General features: G+C 37.7%; 2 protein-coding genes across 11 annotated transcripts in view; one reads left to right on the top strand and one right to left on the bottom strand.

Moving 5' to 3' along the window:
- Positions 1-17081, top strand: part of GPR155 (G protein-coupled receptor 155) — a 36418-nt gene extending 19337 nt beyond the window's left edge. For 8 of the 10 annotated variants that reach the window (XM_048953719.1, XM_048953718.1, XM_048953717.1 and 5 more), the window contains 13 exons: positions 143-308; positions 1418-1573; positions 2548-2631; positions 3943-4063; positions 5164-5248; positions 5330-5420; positions 6594-6867; positions 7523-7624; positions 9931-10064; positions 11276-11371; positions 12304-12368; positions 13085-13222; positions 15128-17081. In XM_048953719.1, the coding sequence (XP_048809676.1) occupies positions 143-308; positions 1418-1573; positions 2548-2631; positions 3943-4063; positions 5164-5248; positions 5330-5420; positions 6594-6867; positions 7523-7624; positions 9931-10064; positions 11276-11371; positions 12304-12368; positions 13085-13222; positions 15128-15350 (1735 nt within the window). In that variant the 3' untranslated portion in view covers positions 15351-17081. Of the gene's footprint in view, positions 1-142; positions 309-1417; positions 1574-2547; positions 2632-3942; positions 4064-5163; positions 5249-5329; positions 5421-6593; positions 6868-7522; positions 7625-9930; positions 10065-10230; positions 10364-11275; positions 11374-12303; positions 12369-13084; positions 13223-15074 lie in introns of those variants that run through there. The other 2 variants (XM_048953722.1, XR_007378676.1) reach the window with 2 other exon arrangements.
- Positions 17082-18707: 1626 nt separating this feature from the next.
- SCRN3 (secernin 3) lies at positions 18708-26743 on the bottom strand. The gene is made up of 7 exons (XM_048953738.1): positions 26576-26743; positions 26220-26401; positions 25519-25718; positions 24882-25094; positions 22277-22439; positions 21752-21932; positions 18708-20573 (listed from the first exon to the last, which is right to left on the bottom strand). The coding sequence occupies exons 1-7, from the start codon at positions 26741-26743 to the stop codon at positions 20418-20420; spliced, it is 1263 nt and encodes a 420-aa protein (XP_048809695.1). The 3' UTR covers positions 18708-20417.
- Between the last annotated feature and the right edge of the window lies 1 nt (position 26744).

Below are 26744 nucleotides of genomic sequence, written 5' to 3'. Positions count from 1 at the left end.
CCAGGGATCAGTGTAATTTCTAACACTTTTGTGTATGTTTTGTTTAACTTGTGACAAGAAAATTTGAAGCAGCTCATAGATGTAATGATTCCTTTTCTGAGTAAACTTAAACGAATGACTTCTTTCCCCCTTCTCTTTTCAGACTTATGATGCCATTTCTCTGTAGAGAAATGGTGGAACTCCTGGACAAGAGCAGCAGCACAGTCAACCATACCAGTTTATCAAACTATGCATTTCTTTATGGAGTTTTTCCAGCAGCACCTGGTGTTGCAATATTTGCAACTCAATTTAATATGGAAGTAGGAATTGTATGTAATCAGTTTTTTCTAAGCTTGTGCTAACTTTGGGCTTGAGTTTGTTGAGTAAATACTTATGGTAGAGTATTTATTAAGTACTTTTCTGAAGAACAGACTCCTTACATTTCAAGTCTGAGCTGTAATGCAAGTTAATAATTAACCAGAATACTGTTTCCTGCTGTCTCAAGTTTCTTGGTAGCGCACGTTCTTAAATAAGTCCTTACACTTTTATTATTCATGACAATAGTAGGAAGAACTAGAATAATTTTTGTTTTCTTTTTTCAGAGGTCTTATTTTTGGTCTACTCTTTTAGTCAGAAATAGAGCAGGAATGTTGTCACTGATTTCAGTAACAAAGTGAGATGAATTAGCTTCAAACTGATAGCTTATGGAAGAACCTGTGCTTTAACTGATTATTTTGTATAGAACTCCAATTAAATCTTGTGGTAGAAACACATTTTAAATAGAGGGTATCAAATTAAAATATAAAGTTTATAATTTTTTTTTCCCACTTGAAGATTCTGAAAGTAAAACGTTTTAAGGTAGAAATTTGTGCCCGAGCAAGTTAGGAAATCTCTTTAAAATAGTGATCTGAGGAGTGAGTAGAAACTCAACCTTCCATCACTGTAAATTCTAGAATTCTACAAGGCAAAAAGATAGTGAGGTGCCTAAATAGAAACAACTGAAATGTTAAAAGATGATTTCTTCTCATGAATTTATACATATTACTGTTAACATAATTGAGTTTACTTATTTGTTTATGATGTGAATAACCAAAATTGCATCCGAAAGTATATTGTGATATTGTAAATTCACCTCTAGGTTGGAGTTATCAGTATCTCTAACACACATGAAAAAGCTCTGTAAGCATTTGCAGTTGAGAACTCTGCATTCCCACTACTTCAGAAGTTCATTGAAACATGAAACGGATACTTCCTCTTTCAAGTGCTAACTAATTGGTCATGGAAACAACTCAATTATTTGTTTAAAGCTCTGCGCTGAAGTTGAAGTTACAGTTTTGCTAGGGGTTGCATTTAAAAACAAAAACAAGCAAAAAAAAAAAAGACCTATTTAACTTGAGATTTCCTCAACTCTGTTCATGTTCTGTTTGACTCTTTGCAGATTACCTCAGGCATGGTGATAAGCACTTTTGTGTCTGCACCCATCATGTATGTTTCTGCATGGCTTTTGACCATTCCATCTATGGATCCCAACCCACTGGCATCTGCGCTGCAGAATGTTAGCTTTGACATAAGTATTGTCAGCCTTGTTTCTCTGGTAGGTGTTGGCAAAATGAAATACCATTGCACACTGTAATATCAGAGAAGCTTTACTACATAAGCAGCAAATCAAGTCATTATTTAAGATGAGATTGATATTTCATCATTGGATCTTGTTGCAGAAGGATGAGGGAGGAGCTGGGTTTAAAAAAAAAACTGAAAAGCTGCACTGTGGGGAAAAACAACCTGAAGTGCTTGGATATCTCAGTAATGCAAGCTATGTAAAAACTTCTGCTGGAATTAAATCTCAACTCCTGAAATGTTAATGAATATTTAATTAATGAAGTAGCAATGAGAACATTTAAGTTGGAAGTTTTAATTTAGCTTTATCAAATTCCTTTCCTGGTAGTTCTCGGTGTCTAATCCTGAAAAAGCATACTGAAATCTTTGAAGTCTGATATGAATTGTTTTCACAAAATTTTGGTTTCACAAGCACTATACATGGTGTGCTTAGTCTTTTAATTTTAAATAAAAAGCTTCCATGTTGGAGGAAGCTGATAACTTCTGAAGTTGGTATCACACTGAACCTTTTGTCACAAAACTATCCCTCGAGGGAAGCATCAAGTAAAATCTGCCTCTTGCCATCATTAATCACTTTGGGAGATGTAAAAAGGACAGGATGCAAAGACTGTATAATTCCAAACTTCCAGTCTATTCTATGTTTGTTTATGTCTTGGGAAACAACCAGCCTTCTGCACGTGGTAGGCAAACCCTTGGTACTCCCTGGAAATATTTCACCACTATGAGAACATGACGACACGTTGCTTTTTCTAAGGCATCCAGATTGTGTGGTGTGGTGGTGGTGTCAAGCTGCCTGTGACAATCATGTTGCTAAGAAACTTCTCAAGAAGATTTGTTGTGTATTTAATTGCACCAAATTTTACCAGTGTTCATCTGGCTCTTTTTTTATTATTGTTGATGTTTTGTGTGTGTGTGTTGGTTTTACATTCAATTTTGTCTTGTCTGTTACAGATTTGGTCTCTTATTGTTGTTCTTCTGAGTAAGAAATACAAACAGCTTCCTCATATGATTACAACAAATCTACTCGTTGCTCAGGTCAGTAGTAAAAAAAAAATATATTTTCTTTTTTTGTGCATGTGTCTTATTTTTAACACTTTTGCAATTTGGTTTCTGCTGCGTATCTTTGTCGCCATATAAAGTGAGAAGGGGAATCTAATGTGTGACTTGTCTGAAAGGTTTCTGTGATTTAAGAGGTATAGCCTTGAAGAAAATGGCAAAGTGACTGTTTTGATCGTCCAGCTCTCATAGAGCAGCGTCTCAAACAGATCTATAAGCAATCAGAACGGCAAATGGCTTTTGCAATATATTTTTAGCATTATAAACTATTGCCAAATAGCAGCGCTGAGTGCACTTTCAGTTCAGTTTATGCCAATCTGAAGTCAGCAATGCTATGATAGGCAGCAACATGCATCTGACTCTTGGTGACCTGATCCAAGGAGTGAAGTAGGAAACTAGCCCACATGCTGATTCAGCTACCTGAAGTGACTCACTGAGGGATCAGACAGGTGCCAGTGCTGATGCAAGGAAGGGGCGTGGGAATGCATGGCTGGTGGCTAGGGAACAGCAAAGCCAAATAGCTCTGACTTGGATTAGTTGTAATTGTTATTTAAGCTGAGGGAGAACTATAGAGTATGTGCTTCTTTTTTCCTTGAAGACAACTGCACAACTATTAGAATCAGTGATGTGCAGTGGATGCTTTTTGAAGTGTTGTTTCTGTTTGTTTCTTAATAATAAAGTGAACTATGAGATCTGATTGCCGTCACATTTCAGAGAAGAAAATCACACGTGAGAGTTGCAAGTGGTTCTTGTCTATAACAACATAAAGTTTGCTTTAGGAATATTTTTGAGCCCTTGTATTAGTATTTCAGTAGTATTTCAGCCTATTTATTCAGACTAATTCAGTACTAAAACTCTGGCATGAGGCTGAAAACTTGTATAATTCTTGACTGATCTGTTGATGTCGACTCTCAGCTTCATGTTCAGATCATTTCAGATGAATGGTCTGTACCTAACAAAAGCTTTGCATCTTGGCTAAATATTTATAATCTTGCAATTACTATACATACTTTATTTCCTGACTTTCCCTGCTCCACTGCTGTTGAAAAAAAAAAAAACAAAACAAAACAAGAGGAGGTAGAATGCCCTAGTCAGTGATGTAACCATAATATTATTTATATATGTAAGCATAATATTTATTGCTGTACTATGGAATTCATAAAATTACATTGCAATGGTGTTTAGGAACTTAACGTAGCTATATTACACTGTGTTCAGGTTTGAGGCTTTTTGTGTTTTTGTCATCCTGTTTTCTCCATTTAGATAATGTCATCTTTTTTTTCTTTTCAGTTTATTGCTTGCATTGGAATGGTGATATGGAATTTCACTGTTAAACAGAAAGATGTAACTGTGCAGATCCTAGTATTTATATTTCTCTACAGTTCACTTTATAGCACCTACCTGTGGACAGGTATGATTTTTTAGGCAGAACTAGGTATAGTATAAAAGATTAATGTACTGACATAATTTGATTGCATTCTTCAGAGTAATTGTTCCATTCACTTGTGTATAATTTCACAAACATACACTTAAAAGCTGTGCCAAGCTGAAGCCCTAGCAATGGAAGGCTAAATGTCAGATGCTGCTTCTGCTATTCAAAGCTCATATATAGACATGTCTGGTTTCTCTTTGCCTGTTACAGTACAAGACTTGCTGGTTTATTTAAAAAAAAAAAAAAAAAAGTCAAGAACCTGTCCCAAAGCAAAAGCAATTACAAATAGACTAAATGGGAATGGGTTGCCCTTCAGCTACTCAAAAGCTTACTGCCAATTTTTAATTAATGCAGAATGTAAGACTTTAATTTATTCAGCATTAAGAAGATCTTAAAACCTTATGCCTCAAAAAACAGAATGGAGATAGCAAAGGAGCTTTAATATTTCTTCCCTGTGGCAATTGCAATTTCCAAAAACAGTGTATGTGTTCTGCAGGTGTAGATGATTAATGAAGAGATTAGTTGTAGTAGACAGATTTGAAAGATATATGAAGGAACTTGGGGAACTATTTGGGTGTAACTAAAACAGACTTCCTATACCATTCCTGAGTCCAGAAGTGGAAAGGTTTATTTTGTGTGATGTTTTTGTCCAGTTTTGTGCTTGTTAGGCTGAGACAGAAAATAGCGTATGATTAGTATAGCCTAACGTAAGTACTTGCTTTGCTTTGACAAGGAAAGTATTATTGGGGTTGGGAATGGAATTGATATTTGCAGAAGATAGTCCTATGTAGAGTTACTTCTATAAAAACACATTAAACATTTTTGTGAAATTTAGCATTTACTTTCCAAAAGACTTATCTTTTTTTAACCTTAATCAAGTAGTCACTTGTGTCTTAAGTATTCTTATGGCACCTTTTAAATACTTGTAAACCTTCCTAAGCATTTATAGGTGGAAATAAATTGTGATCTGAGAGGCACTCTTTGGTTACTAAGCAGGTCACACACTAGAGTGTCTAGAGTCTGTAATTTTCAGTTCTCTTTTTTAATAATAAACAAGGCATTTCTTTTGTTCTTTGTAGGGTTTTTATCTTTCTCTTTGTTTCTGTTGAGGAAGAGAGAAACAGTGAAGATTCCCATCGGGTTTATAATCATAGCTGGATGGGGGTAAGTTAGCACAGATGTTTACCTGTAGGGTTGGTGAGAGCAAGCCAAATATGTTACTTTGTTCATATTTTGCACTTACAGAGTCCCGACGCTTCTGATAGGAATCTTGTTAATAGTTGGTGAACGTAACAGCACTAGCATTGACTCTGCCTTTTTCTATGGAAAACATCAGGTATGAGTATCTTCTGTCCTTGTCTCTTCTGACTTTTGCCATATCCAATACATCCTTAAGAAATTCTTTTCTATTTGTTTCTTATGTAAGTAGCTTTCAGTCGAAGTGCAGGCTGCTGTAACAGTATCATTATACAATGCTTACAGATTGCTATAAAAATATTTCTGTAATGAAACATTCGAAAAACTTGTTTGAGCAACAACCTTCAAGTTTAGACAGCTATGACTAAGAAAAACAGGGAATAGGCTTCCAAAAGAAAAGTATTAGGAGTAGTAATGAATTGCAGAGCTCTCTTCTTGGTGACTAATTTAGTCTAGCTTGACAATTATCTAAAATTGACACCATCCAATAGCTAATTAATGTTTTTTAAGCTGTAGTAGATAGGATCTACGTTACATTGGTAGCAGTGACTGCTTGCGCTATGGGAGAATTCTCTGTGCAGTCAGGAGTTGAAAGTCCCTAAGGCTGAAATAGTGTTTTTATCAATAAGTAGTTTGTCTTTACTAGAGGATGTGATCTGTACTAGGGCAGGTAGTTGTTTTGTTTTCCCTCTGCCTTTCTTATGGACAGAAAGACTATGAGTTGCTCAGGATTATTCATGTGGTGCTTTCACAAGTAACAAAATAGCTTCACAGTGGACAGCAGGTATTGGTGGCAGATGATTAGAATGAAACGTTAATTAATGGGATGTTCCCCATTGGAGAAAGCATGGAAATTTGAGCTGTGCTGGAGAGGGTGGGTGACAAGTGCATTTGTCTTTGGGAATTAAAAGGTACCTAAACTGAACTTAAAATGCAACAGTAATGGTCCTGAGGGGAAATAATATAATGACAAGAGGATGTTTTTCGAGCTTGTGGGAAATAGGGGTCCTCATGAAAAACAAGAGAGGAGGGGGAAAAAAAAATGGGGGAAAAAAAGAGGGGGAGGACGTAAGAAAAAAGGAGGAAAGAGGAGGAAAATAAAAGAAAACTAGCTGGATTACTTATGAAAATAAAACTAATTTCATGTACTGAGTGCTCCTTCACCTTCAGTGCTATGAGATGGGATAACATTTTTAGTGCATTTTTAGTGCATTTAGGAAGCTGCAGAAGTTAGAAAGAAAGATATGTGCAACAATTTACCTTTAGTTTGTATTTAGGTACACACTTTCTTTTCTCTCCTTTTACTTAACAGATAATCACCACAGCAGTGGTCCTGTTCATCAGCATATTGATGTCAGGCATCTCACTTATGTGCATGAACAGAAATAGACAGGAGTCGAACTATGAGGTACTGAACCCATATTCACCTCATGGCCAAGTGGAAGGGAATGAAGGGAATCAAGTTTCAGCCACTGTGCCTCAACCTTCTGCAGGGTCTCCTGCACAACCTTCTGCAGGATCTTCTGCACAACTTTCTCCTGCACAACCTTCTGCAGGTTGTTCTGCACAGCTGTCTGCAGAAAGAGGTATAGAAAGTAGCTTTGTAAGAACAAATTAACAGCTTGGGATACAAAAATAAACAGAACTGTTCTAAATTTAATTCTGACCTGGGAGGGATTGTTGTTTACAACTTCAAATGTGAAGTTAGTTAGAAAGAAAAATCTAGATATAACTGCCCAAGGACTTAGGTCTATATTTGTAGGGAAGGTTTGATTATTATTACTGTAAAGTGGGGGAAGTAGACAGGGGAAAAAACGAACAAACATGTATGTGGATTTTCTGTAAGTGATAGTGTTGTCATATGCATATGATAAATTCAGTCTAGTAGTTGTCACAGGTTATTTACCCAATAAACTGTCTCTCTGAGAATGAGTTATATGCCTTCAATGTTGCTAATCCTACAGCGGTTGTTACTCCTTGTTTGACTTTGGCTTTCTTTCTCACTTCTCTTGTGTTCTTCTTCTAGCTAAAAGCGCCTGTGTTGCTTCCATGGTGGTAGTGCTTTGTTAAATATTTCTATGTATTTGTAATAAAATGCATGTGTGCTCTCAGCAAATTGGAATGATTGTCTGCTTTCCCCTTTTAGATTATTTGTGAATATACTGAAGTATAGCATATAGTGTTATAAAGAGAATAAATTATGGCTTTGAAGGAAACTAACTATCTTATTATCCTTAATAGGTTGCTGTTCTTGTCAAACGACAAATGGGGAAATACCCTGTGCTAAAGAGGGCAAAGCAGTGCCAAATACTGTTGAAAACAAGGTTCCTTCAATTGAGACAGGTAAAACAGCAGTGTATCCTTGTTTTAATATTACAAACTGGAATGGGTTGCCCAGAGAAGCTTTGGATACCCTGTTACCTGGCAGTGTTCAAGGTCAGGTTGAATGGGGCTTTGGGCAACCTGGTCTAAAAGATCTCCCTGCCTGTGGCAGGAGGATGGGATGGTTTCACACCAATGGCCAATTAAAGTCTGCCTGAATGCTCACTCCTCTTCCTCAAAGGAAGATGAGGAAGATAAAATATGATGTAAAGGGGGGGGAAGAGGGAGGAAAGTCTCAAAGTATCAGATAAGGATAACAAACTAAAGGGAAAAGAAAGGTGAGAAGGAAAAAAACAAGCGCAGAGAGGAAAACAACATTTATTCTCTATTTCTCATTATCAAGTGATGTTAAGTCACAGCTTGGGAATCAGAACCTCAATATGTATGGCAGTTGTTCAGGACAAGCATTTTCATTACAAGAGCAGCCTTGGCCTTGTCCTCTCCCCAGCTCCTGCCCAATGCCAGCCTGCTGGGTTTGGGAGCTTGGAGAGAGCCTCGGTGCTGTGCCTGTGTTGCTTAGCCATAAGCAAAAACTGAGGCTACAAATGCAGAGCACAGCTGTGTATAGGCTGCTGTGGAGGAAGTGAACTCTGTATCAGTCAGACCCAGTACAGATGGTCTTTAAGGTCCCTTCCAACCCAAACCATTCTGTGATTTTATGGTTGACTCTCTTCCACAGCATTTGTGTGTGTTGCACTCACAGTGAAACTATTTGTTCTCTTGAGTCACATTGAAAACAGTTTTTCTCTCAACTCTGCTTCAATAACTTTCATATTAAATTCAAGTGTTGATATGTGCATTGGTATTTATGCTGCTCTTGTTGTTTATTAGAAATCTTTAGTTGCTTAAGAGTGACAGTTTTGCGTATGTTTGGTAGATCTGTTTTTTTGGGAGGAGTGTGATTGCTAAATGTTAAACTGCTAAAATCGAGACAAAGTAGGACTAAAGTAAACTTACTATATACTCATATTCAAATCTTATTTCCACCCTGAAGTCTTTAAAGCTTTTACTGTAGTCATGCACAGGTTTTGAATAAAAAACTTTAGGTCTAGAAAAGCAAGTACTTACTGCAGACTAGATCAAATGTCCATGCTGCTGTATTATCCAAATCTTGGGGAGAAACGTGGAGAAAATCAACTGACGGGGCCTGAGGCGTCACTGAAATTGAGGAATGGATCAAAGTGGCTGTTCAGCACCTATTGGAAAATTGCATGCTCAGCCCGTTCTTGTCATACATCACTTTCAACAATGAAAGCTATCTGCAGGGCAGCCTTTTTTTTTTCTGTTTTTTTCCATCTTTAACAAGGTAGTCCATATCCATATGCTTTATCTGAATGCAGAATTACTTCAAACAAAACTAAATATTCCATGCTGAAACGTACCTTGTTTTATCTCCTTTCACAGTACGTAGCTTTCTACTTATTGCCAACTATTTTTTTTATGAAGTAGTTCAGACAAACACCATAACAAGGTCTTCCAGGGATAGGGGAAGGGCAATTTAATTTCCTTATTGTAAGAGATAAGGTATTTTGAATCTTATGATTAAGTGGGATTTTTTTTTTTCTGCCTATGGACTGAACAATTCAAGAACTATAAATCCCTAAAAGCGAATTGTAATGGATACATATGTGTAACTGACTGCATTCATTACCAATCCTTCAGTTATTCCCTTGAACTATGAAAGGTATTTGATGTAAAGTCTTAATATGTCCTTCACTGTAAGTTTTTCACTGCCATCTAGAGGAATATGCTCAGAATTGCTGAGAACTCCACGTGAAAGAAAAGCATCTGTTCTCTGTGTATTTGCTTCTTTTAATTAATGGAATTATGGCAATGTCGGTTATACCCTGTTAGAAATACAGTAGCAGAACTGAAATAAATATGGTTGCTTTTCTGATGTGGCAGCACTGAGATATGGAGTATAAATATTGCAGCTGCTGTATACTTAGAATATTTATTCCATACATTAATTCTAGGTTTAAAATCTGTTCTGAGGAAATTGCTGCTGTTTCATTATTGCTAATTCTTAACCAGAATTTCTATTAGTCCTTAGAAGGAAGAATTTTGTTGTGAAGTTTCTTCATCTTAGGAACACAAACTGTTCCATTTGAGGATAGATGTCTGAACTGATGGTTGTCAAAGCTAGCATTATGTGTGTAGGTCTTCAATACAAACACAAGGTGATTTAACAAGTTGCGTTAGTGGGTTTACTTATCAGTTTAGAGATTGTAAGTTAGCCTAATGAAAACTTCTGGTTTGTTTTTCAGCCGATCAGTGTGTGAATCAATGTAGCGCTCAGACCTGCGTGCTGGCTCAGGAAGAACAGCTTCTACAGACTGGAGACAAACAGCTGGCCAGACACGTGCTGCTGTGCTTGCTTCTTGTTGTTGGCCTTTTTGCTGTAAATATTTTTTTCTCCTCCCTGTTGTTTCTTTCATTGAGGTGGGACCATTTTTAGGAAGGCTATGTAGACAGCCCAGTTAAAAAAAAAAAAAATCTTCCAATTCCTACTTTTTATAGTAATATATTAAGTAAATCAGAGGCTTTATTTTTTTCTCCTATTGTAGGAGGAGGTGTATCATAAGATTAATTTATTGTGTGGCACAGAAAAATTAAAGGCAAGTTAAGGCCAACAGTGTCAGTGAGCAAGCTTCACTGGAGAACCAAAGGGACAGGAAAAAATTGGAATCACATCATTGGGTAATTAATTCATCACTACCACTCCTTGTCCTATTTTTTTCTCAAGAGCTAGTCATCTTCTCTAGATATCAATTGAAAGTATGAAGTGAATTCTACTTCTGAAAGAGTCTGTACAAAAATTGTTCCATTGGATCATGCCTTAATTTGGAATTTGGACTTCATAGAGGCATTTTGGTAAATAAGATATGTAAGACATTATTTGAAATGGAAGAATGTGTTTTCGTTGCTTTTCATGCTTATTTGGGGACAGGCAACTAAGTTGATATTGCCTATTAAGTTAAAAAAGAAAATGTACTCTGAAACCTGCAGGAGAAATATATCTTAGAAAAGAATATTAGATACGTTTTCTGTGTTACGGTGGTGTCCCAAATTAGACCCTCTATTTTCAACTGAATCCAAATGAATACTTAAATATGATGAAATGAGATTGATTATATTAGTTCGTTATCCTTTTCACCCAAAGGGGTTAACTTTGGATGCTTTATTTTCTTTAATCAGGTATCTGAGATAGCTGAAGTGTGGTGTGCTTCAGCTTAATGCAATCTTAACTATGTAGAAAATATGTAAAAAGCAATGGTGTCAGCCTCAAGACAAATATTGCAAGTGTGTCTAGGTTAATATTGTCTGTGTTAGCTTGAATACTTGAGAATGCTTAAAGCAAGTTCCTTGTATAAACATGTGAACAGGCAGGACCTCTACACTGATATGCTTTTTAAAAACAAACAAGCTCATTTGTTTATTCCCAGCAATTAAGTCTAATTACAATAATGTTTTAAAGTGTTTTTTCTCTCCTGCTGTCTTCATGTGAATTATTTGTTGAATAAATGCAGGTGAAGAATAAGAAGGTGCTTTTGATTTTAACGTTTGGTTTGTACTATTTTATTTTTCTGTTTGTTTTGTGTTTTTTAACAGAATCTTTCCAGCTGTTTATGGTGGCTGTTCAACCAAGAACCTGGAAGACTGTATGTGGAATTGCAGTTCTTTTGTGCTGTGTTTAATTTTGGTCAGGTACTTGCTGATGTTTATTTTGAAAATAGCTTTGTTGATGTTGCAGCTCGTGCTGTTACAAGTGCTGTATGATGAAGTCCTCAAATAATACTGAAGACACTGGTTCCTTAAGCTGTTTTGATTATTTTCCCCCTGAATTTTTTCTTTTCTTTTGATAGTTGTCTTATCATAATGTGATTGCCTTGAGTATGAGCACTTTAAGGGGTACAAATGGCAGCTGAGTGCCAAATGTCCATTGAGACAGAGTAGAATTTCAGCTTTATTTTTAGCAGAAAATTTCTGCATAACTGCATAGGTACAGTATAGCTACATAGATACTTTGGCTATAGGGCTTTAAGTTGCTACCTCTGCAGTTGCAGTTTCTTCACTATTAAGTAATACTTGACACAATTGGATGTACAAATGTTGCAACTGCACATAGCTTATTTCAGTGCAAACTGACATGTTAGACTGGTGGACTACGAAGGTGAAAGCAAAACGGTGTTAGTACTTACCACAGGGAGTATTTCTCAGGTCTGTGGACAAGTGTGCCTCTGAGATGCAGTGCAGAATCAAGTAATGATAGTCTGGCTTTGTTACAAAAGCAGCATGGAAGAATAGTGGGAGAACATTACAGCATGTAAATTGTAGTCAGTTCTTTTCTTGACATTAACAAAGAGATTGAAATAACTGGCTGTGTAAAGATACTGACATTTTGTTCATCAGATAGCTTACTTATTGAACTGCTTCTTTGAGAATTTATTTCACAGACTTATATATTTTAAGGACTAAGTAAAAAAACAAAGCAGAAACAAAATGAATTTCAAATAGTGACTGGGAAAGAGAGATACTCTTAATTTGTGTTTTGGCAATTAGTTGTTAACATTTTATTTCTATTCTTCAGAAGTCAAAATTTTTTGCTTAATCTATTTCCTCTGTGTTTTTTCCTTTAGGGCTTCATTTCCTTTGGTATTTTTGGCTTAGATAAGCATTTAATCATTCTGCCATTCAAGCGAAAGTAAGTAGAACATTTACACTTATATGTACAAGTTTAATTATTAACAGCAATAATTTTAAAAGAGTTTTGAGTGTTCTGTGCTGTAGCATTCAATTCCCTATTTGTTTTATTTTCAAAATTTCTTTTTCTCTCCCAGCTATGGAGAGCTAATTGCAGTTCACCATATGTGAGTTTTTACTGCTGCCCTGATACACTCGCACTGACAAAAATCTCACAATCTCCCAATAGACAAAATCCTTGTCTAACAATGGTAAAGCGTGTAGTACTGGGCCTTCAGAAATAATTTCAGCTGAAGAGAAAGATTTATTTGTGAGTGCTGGTCTTGATTCTTTCAGCACTGTTTTAAAGTCCTCTAGTAATTAGCTTGTACAAGTTCTTTGTGTGGATGGAGACTTTCATTGGTACCTCACTTTGAAGAAGTAAACTGTACAAAATCATGTTTAAATTAGAGCTAGGTGGCTGCGTTGTGAATCCAGCAGCTAGGGCTGTTTCCTATCTACTCTCTGTCCTTCCTTCTGCCTGAGCCCAAAGTAAAACTTCTCAGTGTTCAAAGGGCGTACAAGTATATTAGGAAGATTATATTAAAAACATTTGCAGAAAAACAGTGAAAAGCCATGATGAGATTCCTGTGAGTTCCATTCTTATTTTCAGTTTCCTTGAAAGAGCCTTTGTTTGATTTAATTTTTTTTTTTGTTACTCCCATCTCTCCACCCCAGGCTTGAATTGCTCTGGGGAGGCAGAGAAGCAGAAGGGCATGCAGATCACACTCTACCTGAGGAAATCAGGATGACCTGTCAACAGTTTGTTCATTATCACAGAGATCACTGTGTCAAAAGCATTGTCAAAGGCAGAAGGTAAGGTTTTCCCCCTTCATATTTAACCTGTTAACAAAGCTCATAGCTCACCTTTTGGAAATAATGAAATGCAGTACAGTTTAGGAACTAATGTATGTTCAGTGTCTGTAACAGCATGTGTGATGCTTCATTTTTGTCTTCTAATTAATAAGGTGTTTGTATTTATGGTAGAAAATGTTACTAACAGCTATTGCAGGAGGCAAAACTATGGCAACAGAGGAACTTACTGTCTGAGAGTGGAACGTCTTTAGGACTTTACACCTTTTGAGTTCATACAGTTTCTTTTGCTGATTCCTCTCATGAACCTTAAACCCCAATTGTGAGATTGCCCAAGCTTGCAGACCCAAATTATGATCAAAGATCGTAATGATCAAAGGTTATGTATTCAGTTATGTTCAGGTGGATGAGAAGAGAAATGCAGACAGAAGCATCTGGAATAAGAAAAAGATACTTGCTTGCAATTATATATCTAGTATGTAAAGCAGAGAGATGAAGAGTTGTTTGAACAGGACACTTTTTTTACTTCTCTTGGCATGGAAGCTCTCTAGTAGGACTAGTTCTGCAGGGGGAGATTCTCTCAATAGTCAGATAATCTGAAACCATATTCCAGAACTATTTCTTTGGCAGCTGTGTTCCCTAAGAAGTAAAAGCAGAGAGTTATTAACTTAGGGAAAAAAAAATGAACTGTAGCAGGGCAAGGACTTGCCATACAGAAATGAAGTATTGGAAACTGTTTTGAAATAAGGCAGGTTTTAAAGCTCTGTGTTTGCTGCACTTCTGCTATTGAGGTTTCTTGGGTTTTGGGCTGTTCGGTTAGTTTTAGTGTTTTGTTATGGTTTTTTTTTTTTTTTTTTTTTTAATTATGTATCATCTGAGAATACATCAAAATCTGACTTTAAGTGCTTTATTGTTTTCATATTATGTTCATGCAGAACAAGTTTCACATCTCTTTTTTCCTCCCTGTGGATTAAGATGAAGCATTTATATTTGTGTAACTTGATCCTATCCTCATTGATTTGAACATGCTATAACTGAGACCTTCTGATCATGGATTTCTATTTGTTAGATTTTTTTTTTCTCTCCTATGATAGCAACTTGCTATCTGTTACTGCTGCTTTTAACTTGGATTTAAAAAAAAAAAAAAAAAGAGGGAAAAAGAAATAGAAGGTTTTTTTTTTTTTGCTATTCTGTACAATTGTTAATCATCTTCAGAAACCCTATGCTTGGTTTCCATAGAGGAGATTTTAGATGAGCAGAAACATTCATTGCTGCAGGTAAATTTCAGAATGGTATTTCACGGCAACAAGGCTAGATGTCAGTGGAATTACTTCATAAATCTGTTATGTAAGTCAGTAAATTAGTTGTCTTCTTTCATTTATTCTTAGTACTGCCTGCTGTAGTAAATATTTAACCAGATATTCAAGTTAAACAGTCTTTATTTACGATGTATGTAAGCAGCTGTTTTCTGCTTGAAGCTGGAGAGGAATTATAAAATGGTATTGAAGCACAGGTGGAGGTCGGGCTGCTGCAGGCATGCTGCACCCAAATCATATTTTGTTGCAGAAATGGTCATGCTAGTGAGTACATGAGAAATAAGTAGTCACTAAATAGGCTTGCACTATGTGTGCTAGTAGGAAAACTGCTGCTTCTGTTTGTTGATATTTATTTACAGAAGCCTAAAATAACTTTATGTAAATTTCGCTTGAAGTGTCTGTAGGAAAAGGTAGTGAACACTGGCATGTCCCTAATATGCAAAACTTGCAAATTCTCCTCTAAACTAAACATGCTCTTAACTATCATGATGTCTTTCCTTGTTTCCTGCTATTTTTCCTTGCCTTTCCCCATCGTGCAGTGGTGATACCAGATTTACAGAACATGTGGGTGAATCATTCCTTTGACATACAGGTGTGGTGCAAAGACCTCCACTGGCATCTTCTTTGGCTGTGATCTGGTGAACTGGCTCATCCAAGTTGGCCTCGCCTCTGACCGTGGTGAAGCTGTGATGTACGGAGACAGACTGATGAAAGGAGGTGTCATCCAGCATATTACAAATGAATTTGAATTTCGGGATGAATATTTATATTACCGCTTTGTTCAAAAGAGAGCAACTACAGCTGAGAGCCAATGACCTGGGCATGTAGACAGAAGGCAGGCAAGTAGGGGTAAATGTGACCATCTCTTCTGGGTTTGCTGCTGAAACTGGAAGTGTTTCTTTCTCAGGGCTCCTGGAGGGTCCTGTTACCTTCTCGTGTAAAGTTCAGAAATGTGGTTCTACTTCTGTCTATTCTGAAGCAAATGATAGCCATTCTCAGTGAGTGCTAAACCAGAAAGCAACTAGATTGAAACAAGATACTCTGGATTTCTTCCATTTTCAGCAAAACAAATAGTAAATTAGTATGCGTCACTGACATATTATACAGACACTTATAACAGCAACTTTAGTGACTGGTGCCACAATGTAAAAAAAACATATCAGAGGGGAATATTTCATGTCACTATATGTTTTATAGTATTTCAGCGTGATGCAATCTTGATCCTTGTTCAAGGTCAAGCTCCCACTAACTTCATAGAAATAAGACTTATTCCATCATATCTCAGTTTTTACTACTGCATACTTCTGCATAACACCAGAAACTTTTTCTGGCTGTTTACACCTCACACCAAGCAGTTTGTTTCCCCTTTAAATATAAAATCCTCCATTTCTAATAATAGAATTCTTATGAAGAGATTACAACGTCATAGAATTAAAGCTGAGGAAATGAGTGGAATAAAAAATAGTTTTCTACAAAGATACTGCAGAAACATACAAAAATAATCCCCACTTCTCAGATTAGGAAATGATGATGTATTCTTACATAAACAGCTGGTTCTGAAGTTTTCTCTTTTAGTGGTGGTAACAGCTTTGTCAAGAGTGGATTTTTACTTTCTGGAGTAAGCCTCCATTATAATTCAGAAGTGCCAGCCTCAGATAGAGAACGCGTAGAAGCCTAGGACACCTGTGCAAGTCAAGATCCAACATTTTATTAAGCCATGAGATCTTTTAAATAACATGCATTGACTTCTAAGTCTATTCTATAAACAACCCTAATGGAGCATCAAGGTTAAGGTTTACAAAAGCTGGAGATGTTAGAATGTTGTTATTATTGGGCATGTAACAGAGTTTTCAAATAGGCCTCAGGTATCCCTCTGTGATGTTAAGTGGTTAATCCAGTGTCATTCAGATTCTCATGCACTGCACTGAAAGCAAAAACTTCAAGAGTAGTTTGAAGAGGTTAAAGACAAATTGCAGTATCTGATAGCCATTACGCTGCTAGGAAAAGCAGTTCTAATGCTGAAAGAAGGCATTTATTTGTCTATATAAAATGTTATATAATGAGGGAAAAGAACAAAAATACTAAAATAGTATTTGCACATCTGGAATAGTCAAGGAAACGACTTTTTAAAAAAGCATCCTTTAATTTAACTTTATTTTTTAAATACAGATTTTATGACAGCTACTTATGTGTCTACTTTGTATTAAGAACTGAAAATGATTTTAGCAGCATAATCTATTGTTCAGGAAACAGTCATTTTATGGTAGCTATAACTTTGCAAAAGATTTCAGTCTTATTGCAAACCTTCAGTGTACTGACACATAACTACATAGGTACGCTACACAAACTGATATATTTTAATGGTTCCAGCAACAAGGTAATTGATACTTGTATTGGGCTGTGGCCACAAAAGAAAACGATAGTTTGATTTCCATTAGAATTGCTGAAGACATCAGGCATTTTGGAATGACTAGATGTACATGTCTAAAGAACAGAAGCTATATTCTAAATATTGTAACTTATTAATAAATCTGATATTGATTTCAGAGTTCTGGTTGTGGTGTGATGCAAGGCATGTGGGGTTACGTGTGCATGTGAGTTGTACAAGAAGTGCTTCTTTCTGAGAGACTGGTTGACGTGGCTCCTGGATTTCAGATTTGCTATGGGGAGTATGCAGAGTAGTTGTTAATGGATGTCCACCAGTTTTCTTCTAATTGCATGCCTGCTCCTGATGCCAGCAAGGAGCTAATTCAGATCTTCAGGAATGTTTTGAAATCATCTCCTTAGCAAATACTTTTTATTTCAGAAAACCGTTCAGATGTTCAAGCTTAACTAAGCTCAGTTTGACAGCCCTAAGTTTAGTCATCATTCTTGCACTCAGCTCTCATTTTCATCATGATGTCCTTGCCTTGGCCTCTTAGTAATGGCTCATTCCTAGAACCAAATCTAGCACTTCCCAGATTTGAAAACAGCATAGCTGTTTTAAATAAGAAATTGCTCAAAATGTTTGCTTAGAGATGTTTGCTTTAAAAAATCTACTGAAAAAGGACATCTTTTATAACAACTGACAAATACGGTTAGATGAACTGTTACAACACTGTGACTTCTGCTGTAACTAGTCTGATGAGAGTCTATGATGATTAACAAAAGAAACTGTAAAACAAATATGGAACATGCTAATATTTTTCTAAATCATTGGAGACTTTTGGAAGCAAAGGACAGGCTTAGAGTAACATTAGGAAGTTATTTAACTCTTATACCTGACAAATATTTGATTCTACTCGGGAGCATCAGTAGACTTTAAAATAGTTGGCAGTTAAGTGTAGAGCAGTTGCTTATCTAGTGATGTTTTTGTAAATGGCTTTGCTTTTAAGCCTTGGTCAGTGATGCAGTGAGTTCTGTTTTTTGAAGGTTGATTAGCTTAGGACAGATATCAGTTAACTCAGAAGCTGTTTGTTTTTTGTGTTTTTTTTTAATTATTAGTTTTTAAATAATGATCCTTAATTAAGTTTGAGATTTAAAAAAACAAAAAACCCTTTAAGACATTTCTAGGTGAAGTACATGCAAAGATTGCCCTCTGGAGGACATTCTGATGTATATATCTTTTAAGTACGGTTGTGGGGGGGGTAAGGCTATTTATTCCTTCTGCACTCATCTTGTGTTTTGTACCACATGTGTACTAAGAAGATAAAATCCCAGGAAGAAAGGTACCAAAATTTCTTCTACTCTGTTGGCCATGACTTGGTACATCTGAACACATCATCTTGTTTTTACTGTGTGTACTGTAGACAAATAACTGAAAGACAACATAGAAACTGGAAGAACAGCTGGCCTATATCTGCATATATTACAGTCTGACCAATGTGTGTTTAACCTGATAATCTGGTTCACTGCTGTCCTGAGATTAAGTGGCCAAGAAGTTTGCTTAAAGGCCTGGTGCAACCACCTTCTATACTTCCATTACTTTGTAAATTTACTATACTTGCAGTGTAGCATAAAATTGTGTATCTCATTTTCCTATGCTGCTTCTAAACTTGACTCTTACCTTGGTTTCCTGCACAGTTTTATTCGGCATTTATTGCTTCTTTGAAGTTATCATGGAGCTAGTGTGGAAAAACTGATGATCCCAAATAGGACACGGATGCAAATTAATTGTCAGATACAGATATTCATGAGGAAAACGGGTAAACACAGCATATTTTTATTAAATATACCATTTAGTTCACAAACATGCACTCTACTGTTGAATTTCTAAGAAATGATGATGGTAAGACATGCACAAAAGGTTCACAGTTGACTCAAGCTTATTTCCTTAGACAGCATTATTACTACCACTCAGTCAGTATATGATTTATATATACATGATCTATATAGGAAGTTGAAGAACTGTTACACTGTTACACTGACCCATTCAATTCTCTGTGTGGATCTGAATATGCTACCACCACATTAATCAAAAAGAACAGATTTGATCAAGTTTTCTTCATCTTATTTGTTTGGCAGCATATTACAAACCTCATTTTATATGTATTTCTCATATCTGCCTAGAATGCTTTTTCTCCTGGGAATATAGAATGGCTTGCAAAATATCAAAACTTTGTGTAGTTTTCTTACATCTGAGATGACTCCAGAAACTGAGGAATATAAAGCATTCATCAAAGGAATGGTCTTTCTGTGGCCTGTAGGGATATTGCATCTGTCTATCTTGTCTATCACTGTCTATCACTACTATCACTGTAATTTCAAAGCTCCATTTCATTTTACACATCCTCTTCTGAAGGTCCACAAAAGCACTGAGATTTTTTTCCTTGGCTTGTAATTTTTATCATGCTTGATCACATAGCAAAGTCAGAACCTTCCTTCCTTTTTTTGCTCTCTTTATCCCTCATTATGGTTAATAAAAGTAGTGTCACAGCTTGACTGCTGCTTTTAGCAGGACTGTGGAGGAAAAGCTTCATTAAATCAACTTCTTTGTCTAGCAATTTTAGCGTAACAAGGTATGGCTAAAATAAAATGAAAAAGTTTGAAGAGTCCTTTTAAGTTCTCCATTGAGGATACATATACGCTTATGTACCCTGACTTATTAATTTCCAGTTGCTTTGTTTAAAAAAAGCAAACAAAAACGTTACAATAAAGTTTCTTTAAATGCTTCCTTTAAAAAAAAACTTCCACACAACATTATAAAATGTATTACAGAATTAATTTAAAATAATTATATTGCATGTAAATAAATTATTTTTGGTATCAGTGGGAAAAATAGGGAAGTGAAAATTGGTAACTTGCAAGATGTTTGCTTTGAATTTCAAGTAATCAGATTTCACAACAAATCGTGACAAAGTTATGATGTGGATTCAGTACAGTTTAAGTTCTTAGCCTCATCCTATGTTAAAGGAGTAGAATATATGAAATGTGCCTTAGACAGTATTTATCAAAGAGCTGAACATCAATCTTTCTTAACCATACCACTTTCCTTTTTATTTAGTGAAACCAATACTTTCTACATTCTAGCAAGACTTCCAGCCTGGCCATTTAAATTCAGGCAAGGAGAAACTCTGCTGCAATTATTAATTTGACTATAAAAGTTACACATGTGTAACATGGGGCTGTTCTGCAACTTAGTCAAGCTACTGAATTCTAATTGCATCCGTGTGTTGTATCAGTCCCTTTTGACAGCTTTTTGCCACCTACAAAGGTACTGCATAGCTCTAAGGGAGGCTTTTCTGCCTTGCTTCCCACAACCAAAAGCTGTTAGGCCTGAATAGAAATCTGCATCTTTAAAACTGCCTGTACTAAATAACTGGTGTATGGAAAACAGGAGGTAATCTATAGAGCCACTCCATTAGAAGAGGTAAATATAAAAGCTATCCATTCAAACAGTAATTTTAACCATATATTTTGAGTTCTTCATCTACACACTGTGAAAAAAGGTTCCCCAGTTGGTTTGTGTCAGGACATCCATTTTGCAGAATTGATTCCATTTCACTCATCTTCCTTTTCTCCAGTGTCTGTATCTTTTCCAGCATTTCTTTACCTTTGCCCTGCAAGAAGGAATGTCTGTGTTTCACTGGAAGCTATACAAGACATGTAGTGTTCATCCCCACAAAATGCTGTTGTACTGTCCTTATTTAACCCTATAATTGTTGATAGAAGTTAGCAAATTTGGCAAATTTTCTTAGATCTTTTCTAATACCTAGGACTCTCTCCATTTCCCTTACATCCTTTGACTGATGTGCCTGGGAGGGAAGCTGCTCTAGGAATTTAAGCCAGCAAGACTTCAGAGGGTTTATGTCCATTTTTTAGATCATGTTAACTGTGTAAACAGGAGAGACACTACTGTTAGAAGTACCTGCCTTCCTGTTTTACCTCCGTGCTCAACTATCTTTGTGATCTTGTTTTCTTTCCTGATGTCCAGGGAAATTCCTCTATATGTACTACTTAATGCTACGTTATTTTGGCTGCTTCAGAATAACTTCTGCGTAGTTCAGATATTTCTGTAGTGCTTGCTACATCCACGCTGCCACTTAGATCAGCAAAATTAGGATCCATGTAACTGTTAGGTCCAGAGCTACCTACAACTTATGTGTTGTAAACATGCTGCTAAAATGTATCTGTATTTGATACAACTTGGCACTGCCAGTATCCTTAGAAGATGTACTAGTAACAGTGTTGCCATGATTGTCAGTGAGATGCTAATTTCGTGGGGAAAAGAGCTCTGGAAGAAGCAGGAGAATAACAGGAAAAAGTAGGAACAGAACCTCAGTTTGAATAGTCCAACTTCTGTTTCTAAGGTTGTTTGACATGACATGCATAAGAGAGTCTGTCCATACCAAGCAATGGTAAAAGGCGTGATCTCCTTGCTGGTAGAGATCAGAGCCCCGAAGAGTTTTAAGTGCTTGCCTCAGAAGCTGTATATTTGCCTGCAGCTGCTCAACCACTTCCCTGTTGTCTGACTAGTGCAGGCCTATGTAGGGCCTCTTTCTTTGCAAGATAAGCAGCATAGATACTTCTCTGGAGCTACGCATAGGGGTACAGCTGGTTTCAGTTCTTAGAGTTAGAAACATATGCCTGCCAGATTCCAAGATGACTGGCTTCTGGAGCACTACTATATTCTTCACCATTCATCTAAGGGCATTTAATGATACCACATTAACAAAATGTGAGCAAGATGCTTATATAAACCACCTGCTTGGACTGGAATCTAATTTAATCAACATACCTTCATAGTTTCCATAACTACAGCAGCATTTTCATGTTTTTTATAGAGCTCATGTCTTCGATCTGGCTTACTCTGAAAACGTGGCTGCTTCTTGACTGGATCATCAGGACCAAATGTAGGGGAGGTAGTTTTTAATAACTCAGTAATTCCAGGCACAAAAATGAAAGGCTTGAACACAGACCTAGGAAGAGAAAATAGAACACAGATCTTTACTGATATAGCCGCGTTAAAAAGGAGGCAGTAGATTGCTGTATTTTCCCCATACTTCTACTTCCTTCTCACAAGGAAGAAGTCTAAAAAATCAAAAATTCTCCAAACGTGTTTTGAAGTCAGTGTGATAGCAGCACGTTTCACTAAGTAAGTTGGTAGAGGATATTAATGTACATAACAAGCATTACATTCCCCCACTGTTCGACTGGGGGTTCTTTGGAAAACAAAACAAAAAGGACTACAGTTAGACAAACTGATACACTTTTCATGTAAGTATTTACAGCTTTTCATCATTATGTCTTGCTGCTGCGTCACCTTGCAGGGTCTGGAGTTCCCGTAAAGAAGTGAATGCATGGCAGATTAGGGTCCTGAGGCAACACAGACACCATGCTTCCAGTTGTCATAAAACCACCTTCCATATTAATGCCACTCTCTTTGTCACGAAGAATTTCCATCATTGTTTCAGAAGTGATAGCGCCTATTTCAGATACAAAACAATCATTTACACACAGTGCTATTTATACTGCCAGCTGGTGCATTTTCTGCAACTGGCTGCTTTTACCTTTAGTAGGCAATGCCAACCTTACTTTTTCTGTTTGGAAAAAAAAAAAGCCAAACCATACTTTACTATGTAACACTTCAAAATATCGCTGTTTTCCCCCAAGTATTTATTTCAAAGAGTAGGTGATAATGATCTATAACATTTGTGACTTCAAAAAGGATGAGGGATGGAGGGAAAGAGGGTGGGTGATGCTTCTCAGAAAGATGTGGTGCATATGGCTTGCAAATGGTCATCCACATAGTAATTTTTCAGGTGAAAATCAGTAGCTTGGATTAGAGGCTGAACTTTGTAAGTATTGTGCTGGAGTTGAGAAGACAAACAGTCATATTGGTCATTGTGATCTGTACACAGGTAATGCTTTGAAATGTAAGAAGTAACTGCATGGATTTTGTATGCCTTTGAAATGAAGCCCTGAGACTTTTTCTTTGCCCTAGCAGCTGACCTTCCAAAGCACAAAAGCTTCAAGTTGACGATCGGAATGACAAAATTCATTAACTTATTTTATACACAGAATCAACAGAAACTACAATAGTAAATCCATTTTCAAGTGCTAACTGCCTTTGAGAAGTATAGTACCAAATGTCTTTATGATAATAGTTCTTTTTTCTCAATGGGGTGAGCATCTAGATGCTCAGCATCTAGTCTTCACACGCTGTTGCTGTTCATATACACCGTACACCAAAGCTGAAACCCCAGTAGCCCTAGGCAATCCAATATTTCAACAGGCAGCACTTGCAATGCTTTTTTCGAATCTGTGGTACCAGTTGAGCATATACTTAGAACAGAATAAGACTAGTCTTTTTTCTGCTGGGAAGGACCATCTACGTTTAGTCTCTGTGGTTGCCTCAGTGAATTCTAGCTGCATAAAGACATTTTTTAAACTGTCTTGCTGTTTGCTTTTAAAATACACTATTGATAAGTCAGATGTGCCTTAAAAAAAAAAAAAAAAAAAAAAAAAGCAGTACAAACTGTCTGTAGCCAGGCCTACAGGAAAATAATCTCTTGTTAGTATTCTCACAATTGTCCGGGCAAGTTGGAAAATAAAAATCAGCAAGCTGGACAAATCAATGAAACTAAGCAGCAGTTGGTTTGTGAGCTGCAAGCTGGCAACCTGTCAAGCAGAAAAGGTGTTGCCTATTTTCCACTAGACTTTTTTTTTTTTTAAATTACTTTATATTCCTAAAATACATTCCTTATTATTTGAAATGTGAATAACATTTATCTAAAAATGGTCTTCATGTGGTAGGAAGCATGGGAGAAAAAACTGTAATGCCATGGAGGGAAAAAGCTGGGCAGGATGGATTAAGAAACCAGTGATTTTACTGCTCCTTTAAACCAAATAGCTTCTAGTTAGGACACCTATTTAAAATAAATCTAAACGGAACTGAAACCATGTGAGGTTGATAACCTGAACACCTAGTGTGATTGTTCAAATGGCTCAGGTAATGCCTGAAAATGGGGATTTAGAATGAAAACACTGATAGAATCCCAGCATTGTTATCATACAGGTAAATACAGGTATTATGAAAATGCTTTCAGTATTCAGAACCTGCAATTCCCAAAATGAATGCAGGATTTACATGATTGCTAAAGCAGGAAAGCAAAAAGTAATTCATTCTGATGCATGAACTAACTGCTGAACTTGGTCTGACGGAGCTCAGCCAAATAAGTAAAAAACTCTGGGGTGCAGGGTTACTGGAGTTCAAATTAATTACTTCAAATGAGCAAGTGAAGGCAGATGTATCAAAAAGCTGCCAGGTGGATGCAGTTTGAAGTAATAGCTTCTCTCTAGAGAGGTCTGAAAATAAATAAGTTGGTGATTAGGAGCACCTGCTTAGAGTACAGAAAATTCTTTTATTCTGCTCTCAGTGTTTCACTAGGCTGCGTAAGGTTAGAGTAGCAGTTACAGTGAAACCACAAAGATTTAAAAAACAATCTCAAAAACGAACACAAGATTATGTATGTGAACACTGTGCTGGTGAATGGCATTAGATTAAAGATGTTCATGGGATTCTTTATGGCTGCCAACGCTTGGGAGTCTGTTTTAGCCTCTGCTTTTTTCGTTACAGGTACAGTAGTGATATACAACATACCAGAACGATTCAGAGCGTGCTCTTACAGACTTTTTAGCAGTGTGGTCTCAGTGTTGTTACTGTAGCTGAGTGTTTGATATTGGATGCTTGCTTTATTTTTTTCCCTCGCCACCAAATTGGCAAAAATGGACAAAAGTCTCCAAAGTTCAGTGTTTCTTCTTTAGGAAAAACATGTGAAAGATTGCCCACATCAGAGGTTTACTTGTCTATGATTTAAATTAACATAGCTCACCATGCAGTCTTAAAAAAATACAAAAAATGATACCTTTATTTTTGTTCAGAAGTTTGTAGCCTTCACAATAGCGGCTTCTGGATGTAGTCATTCTAGCAGTATTTACATAAGAATACGTGGCAGCAAAATCAAATTCCTTTTCCCCATCCCACCAGCCCTTGCTTTTGGCATATTCCTTCATCTCCGGATGTTCTCTGTCAATCTTGGTTGTGATAGAGAGCTGGTTGGAAATATTCCGCACACCTCCTGTTTGTAAGGTGAAGAAAGAATCATTTGAATACAGTGAACGCTTTTTCCTCTCCTACTGTTTACATTTAATTCCACTGCTACCAGTGTGACTCCACTGAGTCATATTTCAAGCTCTGTCCTGACAGTTCCCATCCTTACATTCTCAGACTGCAAAAGACGTAGCTCAACACCTCAGGGCGCACTGACCCTGTCAGCACTGACTGTTACCAAACTGAATTGATTACTACCATCCCTAAGACTGTACGTACTGCTGCTCTCATCCTGGCCTGCTTGCTGTCCTCTGTTCTTCAAGTTGCAGAAGATGCAACTCCCATCCATGTCCTGAGGCTAGTTTCATGCCTTCATGAAGTGGTAAATGAAAACTAGAAAACTGCCACTTGTCACCACATTTAAAATATTTAAAAGAGAGTATCATCCATACCTTCTACTTTTTCTGCTGCCCAGTGTTTTCCTGATGTCTCCAGCACCCACGCTTCCTTTCTGTCAGCTATTAGAAAGCTGTTATGGTACGTAAAGGCCATGTGGCTCTCCATGCAGTTTCCTCCCTGGCCGTATTTTTCTAGCAAATCAACTATGACAGCAAGAGCCTTTTCGGCTGTGTCCGCTCTCTCAAGTCCAAGCCTAAAACAGAAGGAAGACGTTATCCTTGGAATGACAAGCTTGAACGTAACTAGTCAGCATGACTATTCAGATTGAACTGGAATGCACAAGTAGTTGTCATTATTTACATGGAGATGTGCGGCTAGTAAAGTGTGAGAGGGAGGAAATAGCAAGTGAGTCCAGACCTTAGGAAAGGCCCACACACTGGGTCCTGAAGTGCAGCTGTGCTCCTGTTACAAGTCTTGTTTCAGATCAGTTTTGTAGAGAACAAAAATGCTTGATAACTTCCTTGTCAGACTCTATTTTGGTGTGTGATACCTCTCCCAACCCCAGCTCCTGGCAGAGAGGAACGAGCTAACTGCTGTGCCAGTAAATACTTATTTTTAACCACGGTGAGAATAGCAGAAGAGACAGACGTGTTTCCTGCGTGTGAAGGCACTTATTTACCCATGTAGCTCAATGCAGACATTTTGAAATTAAGTTCTGAATCCGGTCCCATTTACCAAAGCGGCGTGTGCAGACCTTACGAGATCCATGCCCAGGAGCGCCTCGGCACCGCACACCTCCTCGCGGCCCCACACGGCCTCGTTCCCGATGCACACCCCGTGCTCGTTGGCGCCCATCTCTGCGCCCCACAGCCAGGACGGGCGGCTCAGGACCACGGCGTAGGTTTGCTCCGCTTGCTCAACCGCGATGTAGGTGCACTGCAACGAGCCGCGGCAAAGACGTCGCCTTTAACGCCGCCGTTCCCGCGGGCATCCGCCCTCCCCCCTCACTCCACCCCGCGTCCTCCCGACTCGCCGCGCGGAGCCCCGCTCGGGCTGCCGGGGCCGCTTCCGTGAGCGCGCCCCGTCTGGGCGGCCCCCGCCGCGCCTCACCTCCAGCTGGGCGCCGGGCGGGTGCGAGGCGGCCGGGATGTACAGCACCTCCTGCACCTCATCCGATGGCCGGTCCGAGTTCTTCCCGAACACCACCCGGCCCCCGGCGGCGGCGGGCGGCAGCGCCACGAAGGTGTCGCAGGAGCGGGGCGGCGGGCGGGCAGCCATG

This window comes from Lagopus muta, chromosome 8, assembly GCF_023343835.1.
Source record: "Lagopus muta isolate bLagMut1 chromosome 8, bLagMut1 primary, whole genome shotgun sequence".
In the NCBI taxonomy this organism is placed as follows: Eukaryota; Metazoa; Chordata; class Aves; order Galliformes; family Phasianidae; genus Lagopus; species Lagopus muta.
This window is presented reverse-complemented; position numbering and strand designations above follow the sequence as displayed.

Coding starts and splice junctions, on each gene's coding strand:
- SCRN3 (XM_048953738.1), bottom strand. CDS start 26,743: ATGGCTGCCCGCCCGCCGCCCCGCTCCTGCGACACCTTCGTGGCGCTG. Junction 26,402..26,575: donor CGCCCGGCGCCCAGCTGGAG/GTGAGGCGCGGC, acceptor GGCTCGTTGCAG/TGCACCTACATCGCGGTTGA. Junction 21,933..22,276: donor GGAACTCCAGACCCTGCAAG/GTGACGCAGCAG, acceptor TTCTCTTCCTAG/GTCTGTGTTCAAGCCTTTCA.